At 41.4% G+C, this 24,085-nt stretch overlaps 1 protein-coding gene and 1 long non-coding RNA gene across 4 annotated transcripts in view; one reads left to right on the top strand and one right to left on the bottom strand.

Moving 5' to 3' along the window:
- LOC110260800 lies at positions 972-5,466 on the top strand. The gene is made up of 3 exons (XR_002344270.1): positions 972-1,218; positions 3,229-3,750; positions 5,335-5,466. It is a non-coding gene; the product is annotated as an uncharacterized LOC110260800 (long non-coding RNA).
- POC1B (POC1 centriolar protein B) overlaps positions 4,552-24,085 on the bottom strand; it is a 90,506-nt gene continuing 70,972 nt past the window's right edge. For all 3 annotated transcript variants that reach the window (XM_021092774.1, XM_021092776.1, XM_021092775.1), the window contains 2 exons: positions 9,742-9,960; positions 4,552-6,095 (listed from right to left, as the gene is read on the bottom strand). In XM_021092774.1, the coding sequence (XP_020948433.1) occupies positions 5,991-6,095; positions 9,742-9,960 (324 nt within the window). In that variant the 3' untranslated portion in view covers positions 4,552-5,990. The remainder of the gene's footprint in view (positions 6,096-9,741; positions 9,961-24,085) is intronic.

The raw sequence follows: 24,085 nt of genomic DNA, 5'->3' as shown, positions 1-24,085 counted from the left end.
CAAGGCTACGACGAAGCATTCTTAATACATGCCAAGTTGGATTATCGTGCATAAGGAGTTTGAAGCCAAGTCACATCAAGAGTGCTTGAAGGTCTAAGGTGTCTGGTTTGGAGAGGGGTAAAGGTAGGAAGGATGACTGTAATGTAGAAGAAAGCAGAGCGAGGAGTTCCCATTGTGACTCAATGGGTTAAGGACCTAGTGTTGTCTCTGGAGGATGTGGGTTCAATCCCTGGTTTCTCCCAGTGAGTTAAGGAATCTGGCATTGCTGTAAGCTATGGCATAGGTTAACACCTAGCTCAGGAATTTCCATATGCTGCAAGTGCAGCTGTAAAAGGAAAAAAAAAAAAAAAGAAAGAAGAAAGCAAAGTGAGCAAAGAAAGGCCAGCGACAGCAGTTGGTGAGCTGCTCACCAATTGAGGAAGTGTGAGTGGTGGGCAAGGACAAATTCATAGGGAAACAGAAAGCTCTGAAAGATTTATGGAAATGAAGCCCTGAAAAGGGAGTTTTGTGCACAGTCGGGTTGAGGTAGGCTGGTGCAGGACTGGATTTCATTTCTCTCTCTTTTGAGAGAACAGAGTTTTCTTGGGATATTGCTTTTGATGTATGTTTCTTTACCTTTTAAGTGACTTATATTTGCTTTTGAAATATTTTGGTACTTTGGTTAAATGAATAAGTATTGTTTCACAATGACTTACGATCTTATTTGACCAGGTGTTTTGAAATCTTTTTGGTATTTTTTTTTTTTTTTTAAGCATTTTTTTTTTTTTTTTTTGTCTTTTTGCCATTTCTTGGGCCGCTCCTGCGGCATATGGAGGTTCCCAGGCTAGAGGTCGAATCGGAGCTGTAGCCACCGGCCTACGCCAGAGCCACAGCAACACGAGATCCAAGCCGAGTCTGCAACCTACACCACAGCTCACGGCAACGCCGGATCGTTAACCCACTGAGCAAGGGCAGGGACCGAACCCGCAACCTCATGGTTCCTAGTCGGATTCGTTAACCACTGCGCCACGATGGGAACTCCTTTTTTGGTATTTTTGACAAACTTCTCAAATACCAAATTCTAATTGAAGTTCTTTTGACCTCCAGCTAACTCTGGGATGCTTCAAAGGAGCCCTAAGGCATCTCCAGGGAATATTAAACTAATTAAGCCTATTTGTATGTTAAATTACTTGAAGCATTATTGAATGTTTGGAGGTAAACCTTTGATATACTATATGGGTAAGTATCATTAATACTGATATTCCAAAATTTGAAATTTCTAAAAATTGTGATATGTCCTGGTATGTTATCAGTCATAATTCTAATTATTAAAGTATTGTATGTCAGAAATAGCCAAGTTTCTTTTCATTCGCATTATAATCAGATCTTTAGCCATGCCATTTTAAGTCTCTTTGTTGTTTAAAGATAATCATTGTTTTACTCTGATGCTTTTATAAATTGGTTTTACTCTGATGCTTTTATAAAATGGACATCTTCAAGAAGAATCATAAAAGGACTTTTCATAAATGTGTGCTGATAACTTTCGTATCATACCACTGAATTTGGGCAGGAATTAACAAAAGTAATTTAAAAACTGATGACTTCAAGCAGATCAACAGGAATTAGTCACAAAGAATTGAATGACTTGATAAATGTGACAATTTTCTGACTCCTGAAATATACTGGCTTTTAATCTTTTCCAGAAAATAGTTCCTCTATGCAAACTATGATCTATAACAAGTTGACAAAGTATACCTTTGTAAATGATGATGAAACCTTGGTCTTTTTCTCTCTACCTGATGCTTCCAGAATTTGGCTTCTCTAGCTGGCTCCCCTGTGGACTTGATGGCTTGTTGCAACCAGATTTAAACTAGTTATACGAATCACTGTTGTAATTTGCTCTCTTACTATTTTCAAAGTACTTGTACCTTGTGTTTCTCTCTGACCTACCATGACTTAATGTTACTAACTCTATTACCTGTGTCTTTTCTGTTTTATATGATCATTACTCTCACATTACCCAACATGTAACCAGGCCGCTGACAAAATTAATGATGGTTGAAAGTCTTGAGGCAGCTGATCACACATAATTCTACATAAAATAATGGTAACAGTGTAACTCTAGGTATGGGAAGAAGCAATAAGGGAAAACATTTACTAGATCCTAAGAGACTAGTAAGATGGGTGATGCGGAGAATTTTAGATGATCCATAGAGCCTCATCCAAAAAATGGGCAGATTGAATGGCATATCAGAGTCTTTGCCTGATGTAGGAATGAGCCTTCCTAGCACCATGGGACAAAATTGGTTATGAAATGCATCCCAAACAATGGTCGAATTTAGGACCAAGAGGAAACATTATGGACATAGAATGATGCCTGCCATTTCAGTAAATTAATAATGCTGAGTCCACCAAGCCATGAGCCACTGCAGCCACCCCTGACTGCACTGAGGGGATTCAGGATGGAGGAAAACTGGGTATTGGCCAGATACAGTTAAGGTGAATATCAAAGAAATAATTCAATAAGCCTAGACTATTGTATCTTTACGTAAGTACAAGAGTATTAAGTTCATTAACTTGAGATGTATGGTTTTCTTTAATAGTAATCTTTTGATATTCTGACCACCTATTCCCCCCGTCCCCCTTCTTTTTTGGCTGCCCCAGGACATAAGGGCCAGGGATCAGATCCAGGCCACAGGTGTGCTCTGTCACAGCTGTGGCAATGCCAGATCCTGTTAACCCAGCGTGCTGGGCTGGGGATCGAACTTTCATCCTGGTGCTGCAGAGATGCCGCCAATCCCATCGTGCCAAAGCAGAAACTCCTGTTTGTGGTTTTGATGTCGTGGGCTTTTTTTGTTTTTTTACAAAAACTCTTACATATCCTGACTTCTGTCTTACCTCTTCAGGAAGAGCCTCTCTGAGCTATCTGAGCAGCTGTATCCTGGACTTAAGTCCTCAGTAAGTCCACTGAATGAAACATAATTCTCGAGCTTTTTTTTCCAGTTAGTTTTATTTATTTTTTTGGCTACGCTTGCAGCATGTAGAAGATCCTGGGCCAGGGATCGAACCGGTATCTGACAACGCCAGCTCCCTAACCCACTGAGCCATCAAGGAATTCCCAATTCTCAACTTTGAAGTTGAGCATCTTCTTTTTCAGTTGACAGCTATCTGTTTCACTCCTCCTGGGAACAAGGCACTGTGCTAGGTGGGGAATCTAAAGATGACAGCACTTGTTTTTTGGGAATTCAGGCCACAGCGGAAGAGACAGAACGTAACTGGGTCGTGATCTGTGTTGTACCAGAGCTCTGCAGCGAGTGCATGGAGGGTCACAGCTTCACCGAGGTTGGTCGGGAAGAACACCTCTGGAACGGCAACAGGCGAGCAGGACTGGAAAGTGAGGAGGGATCCCTGGGGACAGAGCTCGGGGCAGAGTAGATGACAAGCACAAATGCCCTCAGGTGGGAGCCATTTTGCTTCTTGAAGGAAAAAAAGGAGACCTCTGTAGCCAGAGGGCAGCGAATGAGGAAGACCCCCCACCACACACACACCAAGGGGGGGATGGGGAGGGGAGGTCAAAGATGAAGGCGGAGGGGCCACATCAATACTGTCAAGTCTTGAGCTTTTACACGGAGGAAGATGGGAAGGCCCTGAAAGCTTCTGAGCCCGAGAGCCTCAGAACTATTGTTTTAACGCAGGCTTTTCAAGAAGCAGTCTGGCCTGTCGTGCAAGGGTGACAGTGGGAGACAGTTGAGAGGCACTACAGTCATCCAGGTAAGAGACGCTGGTGGCCTGGGCCTTGGTGGCTGATGGAGGTAGGAGAGATGATAAGCTGTTTCTTACATCGCCATACGATGTGCGGAAGGAAGGGCAGGTGGAGGGTGAGACCAAGGCTTCCAGGATGTCTCCAAGGTGTCCAGCCTGAGCACCTCGAGGGAAGGCTAGTTGCCATTAATCACGCTGGGAGGACCAGGGGAAGAGCCGATGGGTGGGTGGTTGCTGCGGGCTGGAGCGCAGCAGAGGTTGGCTTTGGACATACTGAGCCTGCCTTCTAGGCCTTGCAGGTGGAGACATTGCTCGTGCAGTGCAAATAGAGCCAGGACAGACAAGGAGCTGGAATTTGAGGAAGACAATACTCAAAAGCTTAAAAAAAAAAAAAAAAAAGTGTGTGTGGGAGGATTATAAAATCACCCTCTTGAAAAACTGTCAAGGCTTTTTTTATATTTATGTCACGACTGTTTTTATATCACTTAGAAAGATCTATGGTTGTAAGAGTATGTGGCAGCTCCATGTGGAGGAAGTGGCTCTAGCTGGTCGGGGGTTTCTAAAGTGTGGGCCTGGGGCCAGTAGCAGCAAATCTCCTGTGAGCTTGTTAGAAATGCAAATTACTGGGCCCCCCAGACCAGACCTGGTGAATCACAGCCTCTAGGGAACAGGGCCCAGGAAACGGTTGGGACCCGCGCTCCAGGGGACTGTTGGGAAGGTTAAAGCCGAGCGAGCTCTGCGAGAAGCTCAGTATTTCTAGATCTTCATCATGGAAAAAGAAACTTTTTTTTTTTTTTTTTTTTTTTTTTTAATGTAAAACGTCTTTATTGTTTGAAGCATAAAAAAAGTAAAAATTGGTATGGTATTTCATTTCTTAGTCTTCTTAGTGAGGTTATAAAAATACAATGCCACTTAGTCTTATATACTCTTGAAACTCTAGAAGTTCACACTTTATATAAAAAGGCACTTAAAACATACAATGAGATGATAAAAAACAAAACCACCTCATAAATACAATTGAAATGGCTTTGGGAAAAAACTCTACATGTAGACTCCTACATAAACAGGATTTCACTTTTTCTTTTCCCAAACGGAGACAGTATTTCCCCATGTGATGCCTAAAGGCATCAGAAACACGGACTGCCTTCTCCTACCTTCTGTGCTCTTCATAGAGGTTAAAATGCAAGCTAAATTCATTTTTCTCCAATTTACTCTCTATTTTGTTTAAGATAAAGTTCTTAATTTGTATCCAAGATCTTTTTCGAATGTCTGGCTCATTTTCATTTTGTTTCAAATCACAATTGACTTAAAAAGAAAAAATCGGAAGACAGTGATGCAAGTGCTTTTTTAAAGGACTTCTAGGCAGCGCCCAAAATCACTCGAGACATTTTTGAATCATGTGAACACACATTTGTATGTATTTTTAAATACTGCTCTTGCATTGTCCTGGGTTTTGAGACTTCTAAAATCACACTAACTTAATTTTTGTAACCTGGGATCACAGGTTTGGGTACATGCCAAATCATTCAGTGCGTACTCATCTACGAAAGAAGATACGTGCACTTCACGTTGCTAACGCTTCATTTCTTTCAGGCTGGCCCAAGAATAAACAATGTATACCATGAAATCCAAGCCCACTGTCACATGTCTTTATGCACGGTGGCTAATGAAAGGAAGTGTATTCTTGCTGTGGTACATCTGTGGTTTGGGAGCCCCACGAGATGGTCTTGCAAAGGCATAATAGGTAAGAAAGGAAGAATTTGAACTGAAAGAAATACAGGTCAGATCATTAACTTATTCTCTGAATAGAAAATGCTGTTTTACGGTAAGTGAATTACTTCGTACTAAGGGTATTGCTCACTAAGAAATACATTGTTTTAAGGAATTGCCTGAAGATGGTCAATGTGAAATAACAAAATCCAGAGATGTGCTTACTTTTCTAGCAGGATTTGAACTATCAAGAAAAACTGACATTTAAAATAATATGGGGGAAATGTGGAGCCACTTGAGTGCTGATGACTTTATTATGGCAGTCATAAATGGAAATGATTTGAGTTGGTCCTCAACATTGATTTGTGTGTTTAAATTAGTCCTTAATTATGTCTTTTCTGCCTTTTGTTCTGTTGCTCACCCTTTGGAGAAATGCCATGATAATTAAACATGGTTGTGTTGCATGAAGCATCGTGGACTACCTTCCCGAGTATAGGTACATGGGTTCATGTCTTGTGCCTCTGCTCCTTCTTGGCTGTTCAACTCTGCGGTTGGATGGCACTGAAAAGCCTCTGCTGATTTTCAAGGCAGTCTTTGAGCTTATCCTCTGTCAAAGTCAGTCGCTGCTCCAAGATGGACACGGTCTGTAAAAAGGGGGACAGAATCATCAATGCCTGGTGACCTGGACGAGGAGCATAATCTCTGCAGGCAAGAGCCTTTTCAGAACGGGAACGCCCACTCTTGGGCCAGGAGGCTGGCTCAGAAATGAGCCCCAGAACTTGCTCTGCTTCGGCACCCTCTCAAAAGGTAAAAAACGAAGCATTCGAGGAAAAGGGGTGAGAAATCAGGCTCTGAACACAGTTCTGAAGTCTGATCTTCTGAAGCATCCATGCCAGGGCAGGGGCCATGTGAGGCATGTGAAATAGTATCATAGGTAACGTGGAATGGGGGGGGGAGGCTGGGGATGGAAGGCCACATACCTGCCTCTACTTGGATGGCATCACTGGTTATTCTGTCCCAATCAATCCGTGATGGACCATCCCTTTTCTACCCCAGGCAGCTGGATACTTCTTTTACTTTGAAAATATTGCCACCCACTTCTGCACCCAGAAGTTGACAACAGCACCTCATAAGGTTGTCAGGAAGACTGAATGAAATAAGGCATGTAAATGCTTAAGCTGGTGCCAGCCACACAGGACTTAATGGATCTTTGCAATTCTAACTCCTTTGGCTCCTAAGTGAGTATATGACTACACACCCACCCCCACACACACTCATGAATCACTGATTTTAAACTTGGGAAATCAATTGTTTGTGGTATTGGCCATGTCTGTCTTCAGTCTTACATCACTAAGAAACACGTTTTACTATGAAATAGATTCAGAAATTGCGCAGAAAAACACCCTTGGGACCAGCACACAGTTCAAGAACTAGTACTCTAGCGGCCACCCCAGAGTGGCTTGCATGCACCTGCCCCTTCACGGCCACTATACTGACCATTATAATCACCTGTCTGCATGTCATTATGGTTTTACCTTTCAAGTATACATCCCTAGACACTCTAAATGCTATTTCAAGTCTTGACAATGGATTAGACAAAGTTAAAGTGTTGTAACCTACAGATCCCCAGCCTCTCCCTTTGTTTCTTTATCCTTTGTCTGTTGACAGGCTCAGGCCACTTGAGCTGTACAGCCTCCAGCAGTATGGATTTTAGGGATTTCATACTTGAGGTGAATTTGATCTGTTCTTCTTCCCTCTATATTGGAAGCGAGATTCAGAGGCTTGATAAGACTCAGGTCAGAGCGCTGGGTGAGTCTCCTCTTGAGAGGGCATGATCACAGTAACACTGTTTGATTCTTTCTTGTGTGTGATGTTAGGAGCAACCCAATGCCTACATCTACCGATTCTTGGAAATTGCCAACGGTATTCTAATTCCATCATTTAATAAAAATGTTTTGGGATAATTTAGAAATGAGAGACCCTTCTCTCATACATAATTTGGCTACCGGGTGGTACACTTCATACAGGGAAAGCAGGATAGAGGCTTGGTTAGTCAGTAAATTTCAAGATGATGAATTGATTCCCAGCTTCTGAAGGTAATCGGCTTTAAAACAATCATTATCTAATAGCTTTTGATCTCACATTTCATACTATATATAGGTCATGACTCACACATTAATAGCAATGCTAATTTCTCGCATGCCTACTATGTGCCAAGCATTTTGCCTGATACTTTCCATACATCATCACAATTCCACATGCAAAAGCTGTCAATGTGTATATTATCAACGCCTTTAATACTGCTTAACTCCACTTACCTACTACCTTCAATGTAATTTCACTTTATTTCTCATTATAATTCAATACAGATAGTTATACACATTGCAGCGAGGTTAGGAGATGTTTCAGTCATCTGTAGTGCGTGAGTAAGAATTTGTTTATTTTACTTGCTCTTTACCTTCAGATTCATGCTGTTCCCATTTTGCAAGTGTGCTGTGCCTGCTTTCAACTTGCTTTCATGTGAAGCCAATTCTTCAATATTGTTGTAAATCTTTAATTTTAAAAAAATTTTTAAAGTGATTCATTTAACCTTGAATCAGGTAAAAATAAGACAAAATAGGTCACAAGGCTGACACACTACAGAATGGAAAAGATTTGTTTGGGAGGATTCCCTAAAGAAGACGCAACCCCAAATGTGACAGTGCCGGTGAAGCCAGGGCATGTGGGAAACAGGCCAACCAAACTAAAGCTGGCGAATCAGAGAGAAAAACTGCCTCTAAAGTAAAGGAGTGTCTGATAAACACAAAGCCACCTCCAGCAGCATACTGCAAAGTGAAAAGTAATGATTTTTTCATTGAACAAATCTTATGACTTCAAAGTCTCACAAAGCATGTTCTCACAATCTTTCTTGACCCACAGCCATGTCCCTTAACTAAAAAGGTCCTGATCCATACACACACACACACACACACACACACACACACAGCCATACCCATGGCATACAGAAGTTGCTGGGGCAGGGACTGAATCTGAGCTGCGGCTTTGACCTACACCACAGCTGGAGCAACAAAGGCTCTAAACTCAAAACAGAATCTTAGGCGACCAGTGCCAGGGTCTCAGTCTATGGAGGTGAGAACTGGACACGTGGCTGATTTTTAACTGGCCGGGTGGTTTGATTATAATGCATAGCCAGGATTGAGAACAAGAATGAATGATTTCTATGCAAGAGCAATTTCAACTGGAAAAGCTACTTCAATTTGAAATAATTCTGGAAAACTAGTAACTGGGGACAGTCCCCTGACAAATATTAGTATCCTCATTGTATTTGCCCAAGAGTAACAATAAGACTTCTTCCAAGGAAACGCTGAATCAGCAGAGCTGGAAGGGTCACCTTTGATGTATACTGTTTTTTAGAGCCTCGCCTGCAGTATATGGAAACTCCCAGGCTCGGGGTTGAATTGGAGCTGGAGCTGCTGGCCTACCCCACAGCCAGATCAGAGTCACATCTACAACCTACACCATAGGTCGCAGCAGCGCCGGATCCTTAACCCACTGAGCCTGGCCAGAGATCGAACCCACATCGTGGTGGATTCCAGTCAGGTTCATTTCCACTGAGTTACAAGGGGGAACTCCCTGATATATACATTTTAATACACTTTCTCCTTCACAGGACATCTGTATTTCCTCACCAAGGGGTGGAAGATCTTTGGTATGTTAGGGTCCATGGTATTCCTTCTTTGCAAAGGTAAACTGCATCAAAGGACTGTGTCACATTCCAACAGGGAACTGGGAAAACCATCACCTCCAGAAGAATACAGTCATCCATGTAAGCAGCTTTGGGAATGAGGGAAGTTACATACTGGATGTGGAGAATGTATTTGGAGTGGAAACCTAACATTGCCCATATTTCAAAATATTCTAACCAAAATAATTAATCCCAATACATTTTTCTTACAGCCCTAAAATATTTCTTTGATTATGTCTAAAACTGACTAACTACATTGCATGAAAAATCTTAGGGCAAAATATTACTGTCCAGAATCAAGTACACTTAGGAGAATGAAGTACCACCTCAGTTCTTCACAAAGGCTCTCCCACTGCCTTCTGGTCCTCAGGTGCCAGATACAGTACTGCGTGTGTGTGTGTACCACACACGTGTACGTGTATGCCTGTGTCTGGGCTCTGACCTCACCAAGAAAGAAAAATTGTTCCCTGCTCTGCTACTCCTGCAACCTGCTGTAACCAGGATTGTTTTGTGCATCTTACCCCCAGGTAAGCATGCCAACCCACCTGTGTCAAAACATTGAGCTGTTCCATAATATGCTCCAAGGCATCGGTCACAGCAAGCGGTATGCTTCTCTGGCTCTCAGAAGGGAGGTCGCTCATGTCTTCTGTTCTCTTTTTTGAGGCTGCAGGTGAACATTCCGATGACATTAGAGAAGGGTTCAAGAAACATCCGCAGGTCTCCTCACTCTTGTCGGGTAGAGTTCTAACAGTGGTTTCTGTTGCCTTTGACACCATAGGGAAAAACGGGAAGCGTGATTGTACTTTTCAAGCTTGAACATTTACATATATATAAACATTTACATATATATAAATGCTTATAATATGAAAGTCATATATATTGCTTATACAACAATAAACAATATACATTATATATATAATTTAAAATATTCCTCTTTTCAAAGCCTAGCTTTCATTTAATTGTTCATTCTCAACTATAAGGAAAAAATGGTTGTTAGATGCTGTCTAATTCTTGATTTTAAGTCACATCCAAGTGGTAGTGAGAATGTGAAGAAACTGGAACTCTCGTGCATTGCTGGTAGGAATATAAAATGGTCAGCCACTGTGGAAAACAGTTTGGCTATTCCTCAAAAAGTTAAAACACAGGAGTGGAATTGCTAGATCATATGGTAATTCTATCTCCAAAAGAACTGAAAGCAAGAACCTGAGCAGATATTTGTACACCAATATTCATAGTAAAAACAACCCAGTACCCATCCACAGATAAATATATAAACAAAATGTGGTATACACATACAATTGAATATTATTTAACCATAAATGGAATTCTACTAGATGCTGTATGAACCTTGAAAATATTATGCTAATTGAAATAAGATATAAAAACATGCACTACCAGGAACAGGCAAATCCAGAGAGAGCAGAGGTGACTATGAGCTAGGGGGAGGGGAGAGAGGAATTGTAGAGTACAATTGCCTAATGAGTACAGAGTTTCTGTTTGGAAAGATGAAAGAGATTGCCAAACAGATAGTGGTGGTGGTTACACATCGTGAATACACAAGATGAGTACACTGTACACTTAAAAATGAGTAAAATGGTAAATACGGTCAATTTTTCTATGTATTTTACCATAATAAAAAACAAAGTCCTCCAAACATATGGCAATGAAAAATCTGCAAATAAAAAAATCAAGAAAATAACACCACCTATAGCAGCATCAAAAAGAATAAAATGCTAAGGAATAAATTTAACAAAAAGTACAAGACTTACTTAAAGATTGAAATAAATAGACATTTCATATTCCATGTTCATGAACCAGAAGACTTAATACTGTTAAGATGGTAGTAGTCCCCCAAATTGATATATTCAGAGTCAATGTAATGCCTATCTTTTGAAAAAAAATTGACAAGCTGGTCTTAAAATGCATACATAAATGCAAGGAACGCACAAGAGCCAAAATAATATTGAAGGACAAAGTTGGAGCACTCAAAACATTTCCCAGTTTCAAAATTCTCTGCAAAACTACAGTAATCAAGACAATGTAGGACTGGTATAAGGACAGATACATAAATCAAAGAATTAAGAGTCTAGAAATAGACCCTTCCATATCTGGTCAAGAGATTTTGGATAAGCTTGCCAAGACAATGAGAAAAGAACAGGTTTTTGTTTGTTTGTCTTTTAAGAAATAGTGCTGGGAAGACTAGATGTTTAAATTCAAAAGAATGGATTTGGGTTCCTACTTCGAGCCACACACAAAATTAACTCATAATTAAGTTTGACCCATGTTAAGAGCTACAACAATAAAAATCTTAGAAGATACAGCCACTATGGAAAACAGTATGGAGGTACCTCAGAGAACGACATATAGAACTACCCCTATGATCCAGCAATCACACTCCTGGGCATATATATCCAGACAAAACTTTCATTCAAAAAGATACATGCACCCCCATATTCACTGCCGCACTATTCACAATAGCTGAGACATGGAAACAACCCAAATAATCATCAACAAAAGAATGGATCAAGAAGATGTGGTACATACACACATGGAATACTACCCAGCCATAAAAAAGGACAAAATAATGCCATTTGCAGCAACATGGATGGAACTAGAGGCTCTCATACTAAGTGAAATAAGTCAGAAAGAGACAAATACCATATGATATCACTTATTTCTGGAATCTAATAGAGGACACAAATGAGCCTATCTACAGGAAAAAAACAAACTCACGAACAGATTTGTGGTTGCCAAGGGGGATGGGGAGGGAGGGGGATGGAGTGGGGGGTGGGGTTAGTAAATGCAAACTATAGCATTTGGAGTAGATAAGCAATGGGACCCTGCTGTATAGCATAGAGAACTGTATCTAAACACTTGTAATGGAACATGATGGAAGAGAATGTGAGAAAAAGAATGTGTGGATATATGTATGTGTGTTTGAGAGAGAGAGACTGGGTCACTTTGCTGTACAGCAGAATTTTTTTTTTTTTTTGCAGGACCACACCTATGGCATATGCAAGTTCCCAGACTATGGGTCGAATCAGAGCTACGGCTGCCGGCCCACACCACGGCCACAGCAATGTGGGATTCAAGCCACATCTGTGACCTACACCACAGCTCACAGCAACACCAGATCCTTAACCCACTGAACGAGGCCAGGGATCGAACTTGCATCCTCAGGGATCCTAGTCATGTTTGAGCCATGAAGGGAACTCCATGTATAGTGGAAATTGACAGAACATTGTAAATCAACTATAAAAACAATTTTTTTAAAAAACCTCAGAAGAAAACATAGAAGTAAATTTTCCTCACCTTGAATTAGACTGAGCTTCTTAGATTCAACACAAAAAGTACAAACGATGAAATAATAAGTTAGACTTTATCAAAATATAAAATTGCTAATGCTTCAAAAAACAACATCAAGTGTGGGGAAACTGCATAGAATTGGGGGGAATATTTGCAAATCACATATTTGATAAGAGACTTGTGCAAAGAACATATAAAGAACTCTTACAACTTGAAGATTTTTAAAAACATTGGTCAAAAGATCTGAATAGACATTTCTCTAAAGAAGATACACAAATGGCCAACAAGCACATAAGACATGCTCAATATCGGTCGTCAGGGAAATGGAAATAAAAACCACAATGAGATAATACTTCATCTCCACTAAGATGACTAAAATAAAAAAGCTATAACAATTGTTGGTGAAGAGGTAGAGAAATTGGAATCTTTATATTTTGCTGTTGGGATTGTAAGATGATGTGGCTGCTCTGGAAAACAGTTTGGTAATTCCTCACAATGTTAAACCTTCAATTATGATAACACAACAATTCCGCTCTGTGGTAATGAAATGAAAACATACGCTCATGTAAAAACTTGTACATGAATATCAGAGCAGCATTATTTATCGTAGCCAATAAAATGGAGACATGTATGCATCAAGATACTGTAGTAATGAGTGGAAAAACAAGCTGGTATTATCTCTACACTGACTATCACTTACCCACAAAAAAGAATGGAATACTGATACATTCTACAAACATGGTGAAACTTGAAAACACGAGGCTAAGTTAAAGAAGACATAAATAAAAGCCACATATTTTGTGATTCCATGTATGTGAAATGGTCAGAAATCTATGAAGACAGACGGAGATTAGTGCTCGCCAGGGACTAGGAGGAGGGAAGAACGGGCAGAGATTGGTAATGGGTGTGTGGGTAACGAAAATATGCTAAAGCCATTTTTGGAGGAATTAAATATTCTAAAATTAGACAGTAGCGATGGTTGAACAACTTTGCGAATATTCTAAAAAACATTAAATTATACACTTTAAAATGGTGACAATTATAGTATGCGAATTTTATCGCGTTAAAATTATTTTGACAACAGAATCCCAATATATGTATCACAGAAATCAGAGAATTTTTTAAAATTTCAATCATTTTTTCTTTTTTTCTTCTTAGGGCTGCACTCACGGCATATGGAAGTTCCCAGGCCAGGGGCTGAATCAGAGCTGCAGCTGCTCACCTACACCACAGCCACAGCCAGGCCAAAGCCGAGTCCTGTCTGTGACCTACACCACAGCTCACGGCAACACAGGATCCCCCACCCACTGAGGGAGGCCAGGGATCGAACCGGCATCCTCATGGATACTGGTTGGATTTGTTACCGCTGAGCTGCAATGGGAACTCCAATTTTTCATTTCTAGTTATCATGCAGCATAGGAGACTTCCAGACAGAAGTTCCCTCAAACACGGCAAACAGACTTCTGATGATGACGGGATGAAGATAATAGCGGTGACAGCACATACAGAGCTTACTGCGGACGTGGCACTGATTTGAAGGCTTTATCCATATCAACTGCTTTATCCTCACAATAATCCTACCAGGTATGTTCTGCTGTTGCTCTCATTTCACAAATGAAGAAACAGAGATACAAAGAGACTAACGCGCCCACGCCCACACAGGTAGGACACATGCATGAAACGCCACCAGCTATAAACTAAGAGATGCCGAAGTACTCTGGGTGTTATAACCTTGGGATCAAAGCCACGGTTGATCATCTTCCCAAGCATTTTTTTAGGAAAATGAAAACGTTCACATTTCCCTCTGTCATAATCTTACCAGTTTATCATTTATTGAAAACAGTAAGAACAAAATCAAAACCCCCCATTCCTAATTCAAGCTTATTTTAAGACAGGCATAAAGCACGTCTTAGTACCGCTAACCCAGCTGAATGTACCTGCTCAGGTTCCTTTTGTCTGTTCACTCAGCGAATATTTACTGAGCCCCCACAGAAGGAGGAGGCAGGATCCAGGCCCCTGCTCTGCTGATGCTTATGCTCTAGTGCCAGCAGTCATCGGGTAAGGTATCTTTTCTACTTTTCTCCCTCAGAGATTTATCAGTTTTCACTTTCGTCTTATTGCATACTGGCCTGTGCTGTTCTCTACACCATTCCGGTCTCTGAGCAGACACGCTCTGCACCTCCAATTGTCCACCTTTGTCATGTGCCTAATAATGTTAGGGTCTGAACCTAAAAAACCTGAATGAGAATGACTTTTGGAGTTTGAAATGCTCATTAAAATCCACCCCCCCCAAAAAAAATATCCTATCACTAACACTATGAATTACTCAACCATGTGATGAAGAAAAGCGAAACTAGAATCAGAGATCACAGAAAAGCAAGTTCACATAAAGGATTTTGAAGGCCACTCGTTAGCTGTGCCCAGAGCACTCAAGACGTGCGTATTCAGGTTCTAGGGGGACATAGAAAACAACATACAGCACTTAGCTTCCTGGGTCCTGGCTGGTGGCAAACACTGAAATGGAAGCAGTGTAGAAATGAGTATGGAATATATGATGGATTCGCCAAGAAGTCCTGTCTCCCAATCAGTCTGCGTTCCTGATCGCAGGCAGCCTCTCATCCTAAAATAATTTCTGCTCAAAGGACAGACTTTTTTTTTTTTTTTTTTAAACATTGCTCTGCCTTCCTAGCATAACTGAATGCTTTTAGATCTCCAGATTTCAGCTTAATTGTCGCATCTTCAGAAAAGTAATCCGTGACCTACCCCCAAAGAAGGTGGACTTCCCACTAACATGGCGTCCTCATGTCTTCCTCCGTAACTGATCAGAGGTGTCTTTTTGTATTTGTTCCTTGTCTACTGTTTACCTCCCTAACTAGACTGTGCTGTGCTTTCTCTTACCACCATGCCCGTGGACTTAGAAAGTTGCATGTTTTTGAATATGTTAACTGCTCACATGCAGAATTTATCACCATTCTTACAGATGGAAACCAAATTCTGCATGGCCAAGATGATCTTTTTTTATACAGATCACAACATACCTAAGTATGTATACACTTGGTCATAAACATCACTGGTCTTATTTCAGTAGCAGCGCTGGCTGTTCATGGGAAAAGGCCTCAACGTAATTAACAAATTGGTCATTGAACCCTGGGGGTTTGCAGTCAGGGTTCTTAGTGAAGAAAGGGCAACAAGAAATAGGCCATGAAAGACTTAAGGCCCTAGATGGTCTAGGAGAGAAAAGATCTCAATACAGCCTTAATAATAGATTTTTTTTGTTTGGGACCAGAAAAAATTTACTATCGGGGAGATGGGATTAAGATGGCAGAATAGAAGGACTGGAGCTGAACTGCTCTCCTAAAAGCATTTACAACCAAATACCGAGCAATCTTCAACCAAAAATTTGGACCGGAAACTTTCAAAAAGATATCCTACTCCAGAAGACAAAGAGGAGGCCACCTCAAGAAGTAGGAGGGGCGATTACATGATATAAGCAACCCCATACCTCCCCGAAGCCCCACAGACTGGAAAGTAACTGGTTCACAGAGACTCACCTACAGGAGTGAGAGTTCTGAGCCCCACATCAAACTCCCATGCACGGGGATCTGGCGCTGGGAGAAAGAGCCCCCAGAGCATCTGGCATTGAAGGCCACTGGGGCTTGTGCGCCTGAGCTCCATGGGACTGGGGGAAACAGAGACCCCCTTCTTAAAAGGCGCACACAGACTTTCACATGCACTGGGTCCCAGGGCAAAGCAAAGTCTCCAAAGGAATCTGGGTCAAAGCTGACTGCAGTTCTTGGAGAAGCTCCTGGGAAAACAGGGGTGAATGTGACTTGTTGTGGGGGAAGACATTGCAAGCAAAGCTCTCGGGAATATTCAGCAGCATGCCTTTCTCTGGAGGTGGCCATTTTAGGAAAATCTGGCCCCACCCATCAGCCCTGGGAAGCCCCAGGCCAAACAACAATCCAGGTGGGATCACAGCCCTGCCCATCAGTAAATAGGCTGCCTAAACACCCCCCAGGCACACAGCCACCTCTAATCTCCACCCAGAGACAAAGCCCTACCCACCAGAGGGGCAGGCATCAGATCCTCCTATGAGGAAGCCTACAGCAAGCCCCTGTATCGACTTCAGCCACAAGGGGGGCAGACACCAGAAGAGAGGCTACAATTCTATTATCTGTAAAAAGGTCACCACACCAAAAACCTATAAAAATGAAAAGATAAGAGAACTATAACTCAGATGAAGGAGAAAGGAGAAACCCCAGAAAAACTGCTAAGTGACCAGGAGATTCTCAGTCTCCAGGAAAAAGACTTTAGATTGTTGATGCTGAAGATGATGCAAGACATTGGTAATAAACTGAGGCAAAGATGGATAATTTACAGGAAACGCTGAGCAAAGAGATAAAAGATAGAAAACTTAAGCAAGAAGAGATGCAAAATACAATAATGGAAATAAAAAATTACTATCATATGACACACAGAGATGAATAGAAAGGCAGAGAGAGGGAAAGATACAAGATCGCCATCCCACATTAGCCAATGGATGGATCTATCCTCCAGTTTCACAAAGGTATTGGACTCTAGATATTAGCAGATTCTTTCCCACTGACCAAGCCTGCCTTTGCATCCTGTTTGTACAGGGAAAGAGCAATATGGACAGCTTAGGTCATTCATGAAATTTAAAAAAAAGCTGAAAAGGAAAAATATATTTAAGATTCTGGGTTATTAAAAGTCTAGCAAATGAGGCTACAGTACCTGCTGCTCCCAATATACTGAGGTTTCCTTCTCCTTCAAAGTTGCTAATGTTCCTCTTTTAGGTGAATGTACTGAATGCTGACACGATGCTAAGCATTTATCAGTGTTAAATGTGCATAAAACATGATGCCTGCAAGCAAGGAGGATTCTCTATGTGGGGAGAGAATTAAGACAGAGCAAGACCTAGATCCCCTGCAGTGCCCGGCACATCACTGGAAGTGAATAAATAAGAAACACAAGCAAACAAATGACTGTAGGAGAAGAACAAATGCTTTGGTAGTCCACAAAAGGGAGAAATCACATGTATTCCCTTACCTCTTATTTCTTTGCAGACACTTGGAGTAGGGCAATGATAAAATTTATTGATCCATTTAACAAAAGACAGCCTCTTATGGTAAGCACTGAAGCTGCAACAAAGAACAAGTCAGACATGGTACCTTCCTTCAAGGAGCTTACAGTTTTCCAGGGGACCACTTCCTCCAAATGGGTGGCAGAGCAATCACCACCCTGAAGTTCTCCGTGGATATGTCCATGGCTGCCATCTCATAGATGGAAAATACAGCCTTACCACGTGAACAGAATGAATCTGAATGGCTGATATATCCTTACTGCTACAGGTTATAAGGACTTCACTTTCGCTCTGAACATATACAATAGGGAGAAAAATAGAGTTGAAAAAAATCCAGGACCAGATGGCTTCACAGTGAATTCAAACATACAAAAACTTATATTGATCCTTTTCAAACTCTTCCAAAAGATTAAAGAAGAGAGAACATTCCAAAGTACAGTTTATGGAGTCCCCATCACCCTGATACCAAACCACAAAGACTGCGAAAAAGGAAAATTACAGACTAATTTCTTTGATGAATATAGATGCAAAATTCTCACAAAATATTAGCAAACTGAATCCAACAACACAAACCTATCACCTTAAGGTTCTGAAGGTCCACAAAGATTTTACAGCGTTAAAATCAAAGTGTCAGCAGAGCTGTGTTCCTTTGGAGGCTCTAGGGGTGAATCTGTCCTTTCCTTTTTCAGCTCCTCAAGGCTGCCTACCTGCATGGCTCAAGGCTGTAGCACTCCAACCTCTTCTCCCCCTGTCATACCTTCTTCTCTAACTCCCATGCCTCCCTCCTTCCCCTGTAAGGACCTTTTGTGATTGCACTGGACCACAAATCTAGGATCATCTCCCCATTTCAAAATCCTTAACTTCATCCCATTTGCTAAACCCCTTCTGCCACATAAGGAAACGTATTCACATATTCTGGGGATGAGGCAATGGACATCTTTGTGAACCATTACTCTGCCTCATATGAGAAATGAATATACAAAAGAGACCCTGTTGGGAGTTTCCATCATGGCGCAGCAGAAATGAATCTGACTAAGAACCATGAGGTTGCAGGCCTCGCTCAGTGGGTTAAGGATCCGGCATTGCAATGAGCTGAGGTGTAGGTTGTAGATGCAGCTCAGATCTGGAGTTGCTGTGGCTGGCAGCTGTAGCTTCCATTAGACCCCTAGCCTAGGAACCTCCATGTGCCATGAGTAAGGCCCTAAAGAGAAAAACAAACAAACAAAAAACCCAAAAAAAAAAACCCAAAAGAGACTGTGTTGACATGAGATTATATTCCAATGAATGAAGAAGGAAAATATATAGATTTGTGATGTGAGGTCAGGTAGTAACAAAAGTTATGAAGAAAAATAAAGCTGGGTAAAATGTTACATCATGATTTAGCTTCATTGATGATGTATTTTTTTGGGGGGGAGGGGAATGGGTAGAGAGTAAACTTAGGGCATGTTAAGTTTGAGATGCCTATTAGACTTCCAAGGAGAAAAATCATAAATACAGGTGGAAATATACAATTCTAGATTTCTGTGTAAATCCAGGTTGGGGCAAGGGATATAAATTTGGGAATTAACAGAATTATATAAATTACCAGTTTTTATAAAGGATACAGATGAACTGCCAGGGGAAGAGGTACATAAGGCAAGGTGTGGAAGGGTACCAAGTACAGAAGTTTCTGTTCCCTTATAGCTGGGGGGTTTGGCATATAACTATTTGCAACCATGGGTCTATAATCATTGAAGGCGGAGCCAAAGAGAACGGTTGCAAAGCCTTTAGAAGGCAGGAAGAGAAGGAGCAGGAGAGGTGACTAGTGACCCAGGAGGTAGGAGGGATGCTGGACCAGAAGCCAATTAAGGAAAGAGCTTCTAGGAGGACAGAGTGATCACCAAGACCACATCCTGTAGGAAGGCTGGTCTGGATGAATCACTGGGACCCTGCCTGGAGGGGAGTGGTGGGGCAAAAGCTTAATGGGAGCGAACTCAGAAGAGTGGAAAGCGAAGAAATGAAGACAGTAAATGCCTTTTGTTTGAGGAGTTCTGCTATAAAGGGAAGCAGAACAATGAGACAGGAGCTGGAAAGGAATGAAGGATCAAATAAAGGCTTTCCTTTTTAAAGATGGGAAACACATCACCAATGTGGGCCGGTGGAAAAGATGAAGCAGCAAGAGAGCAGCGAGGTCACAGGACAGGGAGGAGATAACTACGTGGCGAATGGGCCACTGGGCAGCACCGTGTGACCCTTGGAGTTACAGAAATAAACTAGGGGCGGATCAGTCAGCACGGCTGTCTAGTCAAATTCAGTTGCATGGTTGTGGGTAGCGAGTAGGCAGAAAAATAGATTTAACCAGGCTGAAGTTTTGGGGGTGAGCTCAATGCAGAGAGGAGGGGCAAGGGCATTGCTCGGGTGATGGACTGTAGAATCCAAGCCCAATAAAGGAGAGGCACATGGACACAGAAGGTGGGCAGTGAAAAGGCGGAGGCTCGTGGGACTGGAGGCCCTCCCGGGGTGATGAGTGGTCGGAACTGGAGTACTAGAGGAAGTGGTGGCCAGTGAGTGGGAGGCTTTACACTGAGCTGACCATTAACACAAAAGATTCAGACAGTCTCTGAGTTCATCTGAGAAGCCTGACCGAGAGAGGAAGGCTGTCTTTTGGAAGTGACTCAGGGCGCTGCCCTGTCTTTGGTTCATTCCTTGAGATCAAAGACAGTGTTAACCAAGGACTGGATGGATTCATCAGAAAAAGAGCGAAAAGAGCCATGGAGTCACCCACATGGGGTTGTCACAGGTCCACAACACAGGGTTCGTTCTCCATTTCTAAAACTTGAGGACGTAAAGGCCGTTGGTCCTGGAGAAGAAAACCGCGTCTCTTCTACCCTGTTTCGGCACAGTGTAGCGTGCGTCCTTGTACACAGAAACCCTCCTACCTGATCAGGTCTGATGGATTTAAAAATATTTCTAGGATAAAATCAGAGAATGTCAAGTGGAATTTGTGTCTCCCAGACTAAATCTGTTGAGCTGAGAAAGGCTTTTGTTTATCCCTTGGGGAAAATCATACATCTTTGTCTCAAAGGGAGAAAAAGAGGCTTTGGGGATAAGGTTTTACTCAGGCTTTGATTTTTTCTTCTTCAAACCAAGTTGGAAATTTCATTTTTGTCAGATGTCTTAAAAAAACAACCCCTCCCCATTCAACTATCAACTAGAATATCTGAATGATTAATTCAGCGCCCTTGAAAAAGACAGCTGAGGCCACAAATCTGTCTTGGCCTTTAATATTTATTCTCATCTCTAGAGAAGCTTATTAATTTTGAAGCCATGAATAGGTAGGATACAGCTAGCACACATCAAATCTGTACAACAACCTCCTTCCATGTTTCACATCTTATACAATTAGGCAAACATAAACTACGAATCCCTTAAAGGAAGATTTGTCTCCTAAGGCCCTTTGCTGAGTCGAGAATCAGGCGCTGCCCTGGATAAACCTAAGTACAGACCATAATACTCAGTAAACTAGAATGAACTCTCTCTTCTGAGTTACTATAAAACTAAAAGATGCTATTTCCATTATTCTTAGCACTCTAGAAAAAGATAACGACCAATAAAACCTTCTGTAAATTCCAAAAAGAGGACAAGTAGCCATTGCATCTTTTGTGAATCCTGCTGTGCTAGATTCACAAAAGGCTACAGAGTAAGGGACGCATTCCTACTATCTCCTTTGTAGAGAACTCATCAAGAACAATTTATGCAGCATGCTGAATTGACGAGAGCAGAAATAAACCATTATATATAGTGATACTTCACTGTGTTCAAAAAATCAGCACGTGTGTGTGTGTGTGTGAATCTAAATTCTGAGGCAGGTAACAGCTTATATGGTACAATGATGTTTTTAAAAGATAGTTTACATTCAAGTAAGGATTACATCCTTGAAAAAGTTTGACTTGGAAAACCACACTTGGTTTACTTTCACCCACTTTGCGTCTCGGAAGGGCCATCTGTCCACCGTCCAGAAAGCCTCCCCTTCTTTGCATGTACCACGGCCATCAAGCGACATTGGTACAGGCATGAAAAGGAAATGCACGCTTCCCGTGATGCTAACATTTCTGAATGAATCTGTACGTCTCTTTTTATCAAATAACAACTGACTTTTTAAGCTCCAATGATGCTCTGTCAATGAAAAGACAGAAAGGATAATAAGGTAACTCTCTCCCCCACCTTAAGAAATAAAGTAGGTCCTTTTAGGATCTCTCTCTGCCTCTCCCTCTCAGAGGATACCGCCACCTCGACTGCAGTGTCTGTCATCTCAGTCTACGTCCCTTTACTTTCATCACATAGGTAGACACCCCTAAACAGCAGTTTGGTTTTTGCGTGTATTCAAACTTCATGTAAAATAGTAGCATATCAGACCTCGTTAGTATTTTCTGTTAATCGACATTGTTGGATTTGTCCACGGTGTTTCGGGCAAGTCTACTTCACCAATTTTCAATGCCAAATAGTACTCCACTGATGGGCCAGAGGTGGCCTCGCTATCGTTACTGCTCCACAGTGAGCCCTCCTGTGCCTCCCGAACACAGGCGGCGAGTATAAACGTTCAGGCAGAATTCAACCAGATAGTGTCCCAAGTGGTGGAATCGACTTACTCTGCAACAGGCAGAGGGAAGTCTCCCCTTTTTCTACAAACTCAACAAGAATTGGTTGTCAGACATTTCAAATTTTAACAAAAATACAGGCGGGAAATGGTATAGCTTTCATTTCATTGTGCATTTCCTTGATTACTGGTAATGGAGCATATTTTATGTCTACATTGATCATTCTTCTGAAAATTGCCTATTTAAGTCCTTTGTCCACTTTTTTCAGTTGGTCCACGTCTCTTTTTTTATAGTTTACATTTATAGGGGCTCCTTTTATATTACGGACACCAAGACCTTGTTGTTTATAAGTGCAACACATCCCCGACTCTGGGGATTGTCTTCATTTTTACTTTATGGGATTTTTAATACAAGTTTTTGTTTTAAATGTAGTTAAATGTATTAACCTTTTTCTTTTATGATTTGCACATTTTATATTTTGCTTAAGCCATCCTTGCCTACCCAGAATACATGAATATGTTCTTTGGTTTTCTTTTTTTTTTTTTTTTTTTTCTCCCTCTGGGCCATACCCATGGCATATGGAAATTCCCAGGCCAGGGGTTAAATCGGACCTGTAGCCACCGGCCTAGGCCACAGCCACAGCAACGCGGGAACGTGGGTGAAGTGTGCGTCTGTGACCTACACACTTAACCCACTGGGCAAGGCCAGGGATTGAACCGTGTCCTCATGGGTACCAGGGGGGTTCGTTACAACACAGTACAGCATAGCGATGTAATATTTCTATATATTACAAAACGGTCGTCATGATACGTCCAGTTAACGCCCATCATCATGCGTCATTTACAGAGTGTTTTTCTTGTGATGAGACATTTTAAGATCTACTTTGCTGGCAACTTTCAATATACAAGAGAGTATTAGTAACGCTAGTTGCCATGTTATACACCACAGCCCCATGAATTATTTATTTTATAACTGGAAGTTTGTACCTTATTTATTTTGAAATGATTCTTATTTTTGCAATTGTAGTTGGTTTTCGGTGCTCTGTCAGTTTTCTACTGTTTACAACAGAGTGATTCTGAAGTGTGGTTTTTCCACATGTAAGCCTTTAACGCATCTGATATTGACTTTGTGATTAAAAGTTAGAACTTAATTTTTTTTTTCATATAGCTAATTGTCCCAGCCACATGTATTGAACAGTCCATTTAGTGAGTAATATATCTTCCTGGTCCACAAAGTCAGGCCTTGCATATCCTGACCAGCTGCATTTGTGTGTGTCTGCTTATGTGCCCTCCGCTGGGGACTCTGTCTCCCTGTAACGAGACCTGACTCACAGCTGAATGAGTCCCCAGTCTTCACATTTCTTCAAAATTGTCCTGGTTATTTCTGGCCCTTTGCCCTTCCACATAGGCCATCATATCAACTTTTTAGGTTTCATTAAAAATCTCACTGGGATGTTTACTGGAATTGCCTTGAGTTTGTAGATTTACTCGGGCACAACTAGTATCTTTATGATATTGAGCTTCCTTATCTACAAATGTAGTATTCAAAAACCCATGGAATATTTAATAAATTTTACGTTATCCCGTCGTGGAGGCCACTCTAGTACTTTCTGTATCTTTTCAATTTTAGTATAATTGCTGTGAAAGCAACTACACCACCACATTACTGTCATAATAATGTACACAGCCAATCAAACCAACAAGCCAGATTTATCTTCAAAAAACGATTCTCATTATTTTTATGAAACATACCATTATCACAGAATCAGAAGGATTATTTGAAATAAATTTCTGAGAAACTATTTTCTGGGCTTGGCTTGCTTACACTCTGAGTTTAGATAATGCCACTCCTTGACCTCTTTATGGGGCTATTTCCTATTCCTCAAAACTCTTTTAAGTGCAAAGT

Source organism: Sus scrofa, chromosome 5, assembly GCF_000003025.6.
Source record: "Sus scrofa isolate TJ Tabasco breed Duroc chromosome 5, Sscrofa11.1, whole genome shotgun sequence".
Taxonomy (NCBI): Eukaryota; Metazoa; Chordata; class Mammalia; order Artiodactyla; family Suidae; genus Sus; species Sus scrofa.
The sequence above is the reverse complement of the archived record's forward strand: the minus strand, read 5'-3'. Positions and strand labels throughout refer to the sequence as shown.